The sequence below is a fragment of the Dipodomys merriami genome, unplaced genomic scaffold, assembly GCF_024711535.1.
Source record: "Dipodomys merriami isolate MVZ:Mamm:240054 unplaced genomic scaffold, mDipMer1.0.p SCAF_547, whole genome shotgun sequence".
NCBI lineage: Eukaryota > Metazoa > Chordata > Mammalia > Rodentia > Heteromyidae > Dipodomys > Dipodomys merriami.
The window spans coordinates 134,653-138,253 of record NW_027206121.1 but is presented as its reverse complement, the minus strand read 5'-3'; the positions used below and the strand labels follow the sequence as shown (position 1 = coordinate 138,253).

The 3,601-nt window shown below is 40.8% G+C and overlaps 1 protein-coding gene across 1 annotated transcript; it reads left to right on the top strand.

The window, feature by feature from the left end:
* Positions 1-1,692: 1,692 nt before the first annotated feature.
* On the top strand, positions 1,693-2,782 carry LOC138811672 (protein yippee-like 5). The gene has a single exon (XM_069999375.1). The coding sequence runs from the start codon at positions 1,715-1,717 to the stop codon at positions 2,033-2,035; it is 321 nt and encodes a 106-aa protein (XP_069855476.1). The 5' UTR covers positions 1,693-1,714; the 3' UTR covers positions 2,036-2,782.
* Positions 2,783-3,601: the final 819 nt, after the last annotated feature.

Sequence of the window (3,601 nt, the reverse complement as noted above, 5' to 3'; positions counted from 1 at the left end):
ATCATTGCATACATTTGCACCAGTTATGAAATGTTGGATGATTCAGATGTAATTTGAGAACCTCAGATTACATACAGTCTTACAATTAATTTCCTATGTCCACTCTTTGGGTGCTCTGCTGATTTATGTATCAGATTTCTGCCCTGGGCAGTTATCACTTGGTTGGGTTTTTTCCCCTCCTTGCTTTAGGAACTCCTTCCTGTGCACAGCTCTAGTGTTTTTCAGAATCACTGCCTCTTCCCTGCGAGTGGTGATTTTAGAAATTTCATTTCTATCTAGGACAGATAATTTGCAAAATCATCCATTCATCCACACTGGTAGGGAGGGAAATGAAAAAATCCATCTGCCAGGGATGAGATCTAAAATACACCGTGCAGCTTCCTTCCTCCAGGTCACTGGGGGTGTATCCATGCACACACTCATTTGTACGGCTTTCCCCTCCATCTTGTTCTTGCTCTTACTTCTCAAGCACCCATACTCACCTCTAGCTCTTCAATGTAAGCTTGTGAAGATAGCAAATACTTACTGTGAGTGTTTTATCTGTGATCTTTATGGAAATCATACAACATCCAGAGAAAAACTCCCACAACCCCCCCCAAAACAGACATACACACCTTCTTCTTTTCAATATTGTTCTCCTTAAATGTGTTTATAATATTTCTTATACTGAGAATTTGTCATATGGAGAATCTTGGTGATTAGATCTATGATGTTAACTCAGTTCTTCAACCTCATTGCTCAGAAGCTAGCGCATAGCTACCATCTTAAAGGTTGTGAAGACTCAAAACCAGGCCAAAGGGTAAAAAAATCTAATGACATATCCTTCCCATTTTACAAGGAAAGCTCTTTCTATCCTGTTCTTTTGTCTATGGTGGATTAGTTAATGTACTGTATGGTGGTTAAGCCACAGACTTCCTAGGAAAAACCAGGCTTGTGATTCCACAGGGCCTTCGATGAGGATTGGGACATCAGAGTCTATGAAAGTAGATTCCTGACAAAGTACAGGTCCTCAGATTCCCCCACCAAATGCAAATACTACCTTGCAATCTTGGCTGCAAAAGAGAAGTTAGGGGCTTCGACCCAGCTGAGGAGCGAGGAGTCATTGGCAGGGCCGACCTCACCGCCGCTCTGGGTCTCCTTGACAGATGGAAAATCTGAAGGAAGAAAAGCACTTACTTTAAGACATAGAATGGTGGCACCAAGAGTTTGAGATGCTTTGGAACGTTTCAAGTGTTCTTCCTGATTTCTGTCCCTTCATTTCTTATATTTCTGCCAGCAAGAGAAGCACTGATAAGTACCACAAAGCACCTATTTTTTCCTACTGTGGGACACAGTAAAGTTCCTAAGAATTAACAGAGAAAGGACATCTGTGAAAGCTTTCACTCCATTTCAGAAATTTGTGGCTGAAGGGACTTGAGATTCCACTAAGTCATGAGGCTTGAACTCTGGGCCTAGGCACTGTTCCTGAACTCTTCAGCTCAAGGCAAGCGTTCTACCACTTGAGCCACAGCACACTTCCAGTTTTCTGGTGGTTAATTGGAGATAAGAGTCTCACAGATTTTTCTGGGCTGGATTTAACTGTGATCCTCAGATCTCAGCCTTCTTGAGTAGCTAGGATTACAGGTGTGAGCCACCAGCACCAGGGTCTGTTGAATGTTTTATTTGTATTATGTGAGTCTCATAAATGCAAGGTTTTAGAACTTCAGCTAGCAAAATGGGAGGAATTTTCCTTGATCATATTGGTGGTACTCACCTGTTTTCTTGTGCAAACTGTGGTATGATCCTCACAAACCGCTCAGAACTCATCTCCACTCGGTTTACAGGTGCCACTGGTAGAGCATTTCTTTTTAACAAGGTAGTTAATCTGCAGTACAGTGAAGTTCAAGATCCAGTCATGCTCACTGGCTGCCACATGGCTCGAGATCTGAGCTGCAAAAACTGCAATAGCAAACTGGGATGGATCTATGAGTTTGCCACTGAAGACAGCCAGCGTTATAAGGAAGGCTGTGTGATCCTGGAACGTGCCCTAGTTTGAGAGAGTGAGGACTTTGAAGAGCATGTACCATCAGATAAGTCTCGAAGAAAAAGAGGTAAATCCATCTTTTGACAGGTTTCCTTCACTGAAAACAAATCTACTTACATACACTGTCACCTTAGCATCAGAGTCGGATTCATGAACTGCGGAACAAGAGGTTGTGAGAATCTAAGATGGAACCTTTCTCTCTCTCTCTCTTTTTAATTTGGTATTTTCCATCCAACAGAAGTGTGTAGAGAATATGATGCACATGCTGTTATTTTTTCCCTTTGTTTACATCTTGAGGCAGAAGAGTCTCTGCAGCTACATGGTAGGCTATGTGAGGAAAAAAATTGGGGCTCTTAGAGTGGGAAAAGTGGGTTTCATGTAAACTTTGATGGAGACTATGTCAGGAGCATGGTTTTACAACTTATTTGGGCTTCATTTTAAAACTTTTTTAACCCAGTTATTTCACTTGATTTGCTAGCTTCAGAGAAGAGATCCAAATCTGTGCCCAGCGCTAAAGGCTCAATGTTAGTATGGCTTGTGCTGGCCAGTGTGACATATTCTTGTTGGAGATGAACTGTAGCACCAGAGCCCATTTTTTCTTGTCAGTCTTGGCCCAAAGATGTCACCATTCCCAGTTACTTGTCACCACATAATTGGTGTTGATTGGAAATTTTTTTTGAAATGGTGCAGAATTGCTTGGTTGTCTTTTTCCATAGTAATATAAATAAACATAGTAATATAAATAAAGTAATAGTTGGACTAAAAAGAGAAGTCAGGAGTCAGGGCATCAAGACCTGTATTGTGGAAGAGGCACAACTTAACTTGATATAAAGCTGGAGGTGTAATATATCACAATATCTAATTCACAGAAGATTGCGTAGATAGAGTCTCAGTTCTCCATCCTCCAGGATTTGCTCTTCATTATCAGCTGCTAAGGCATAGGTGTGCTATTGAAACACCCCATTGGGCAGGTTAGAGGACAGATCTTCAGACACTCAGGGATTCAAGTAACCTGCTTGCGATGACCTGGAGCGTTCCCTCTCCAGACTCTGAGCTACCAGGCTCTGCTTCTTTTAGATGACAATTTACTGGAAGTATTCAGAGTCTCTGATTCTTAACTGCATTTTATTAATACATTTGAAGAGGGAGAGATTCAGGAGGAAGGTGTATTTTTAGGAGGAGATTCTAGACCTCCATGGAAATCTGTTTGTTAAAGTAACACACACACACACACACACACACACACACACACACACACACACACACACACTTATAAAAATTCAATACCTAAGCCTATATGAAATATCACTGCAAAAATCACAAATATGTATCACAAATATATATATGTTCTATATTTACTGTCCAATGAAAATGTAAGAACTCAAAATATAAGAACTGATTGTTGAATAGAGACATATAGAGCAACATATTAATAAAGTGTGATTGATGCACAAAAGCAAATGTGAGACAGACACACTGATACTCAGACAGAAAATTTCCCTACACACACTACTTCTCCAATCACCATATTCAAGTTACCTGGTACTGATGCAGTTGAGGATTCTGCTGAGCACATGT

What these genes read in the sequence shown, in the direction of transcription:
- LOC138811672 (XM_069999375.1), top strand. Translation starts at nt 1,715, where the DNA reads ATGGGAGGAATTTTCCTTGATCATATTGGTGGTACTCACCTGTTTTCT.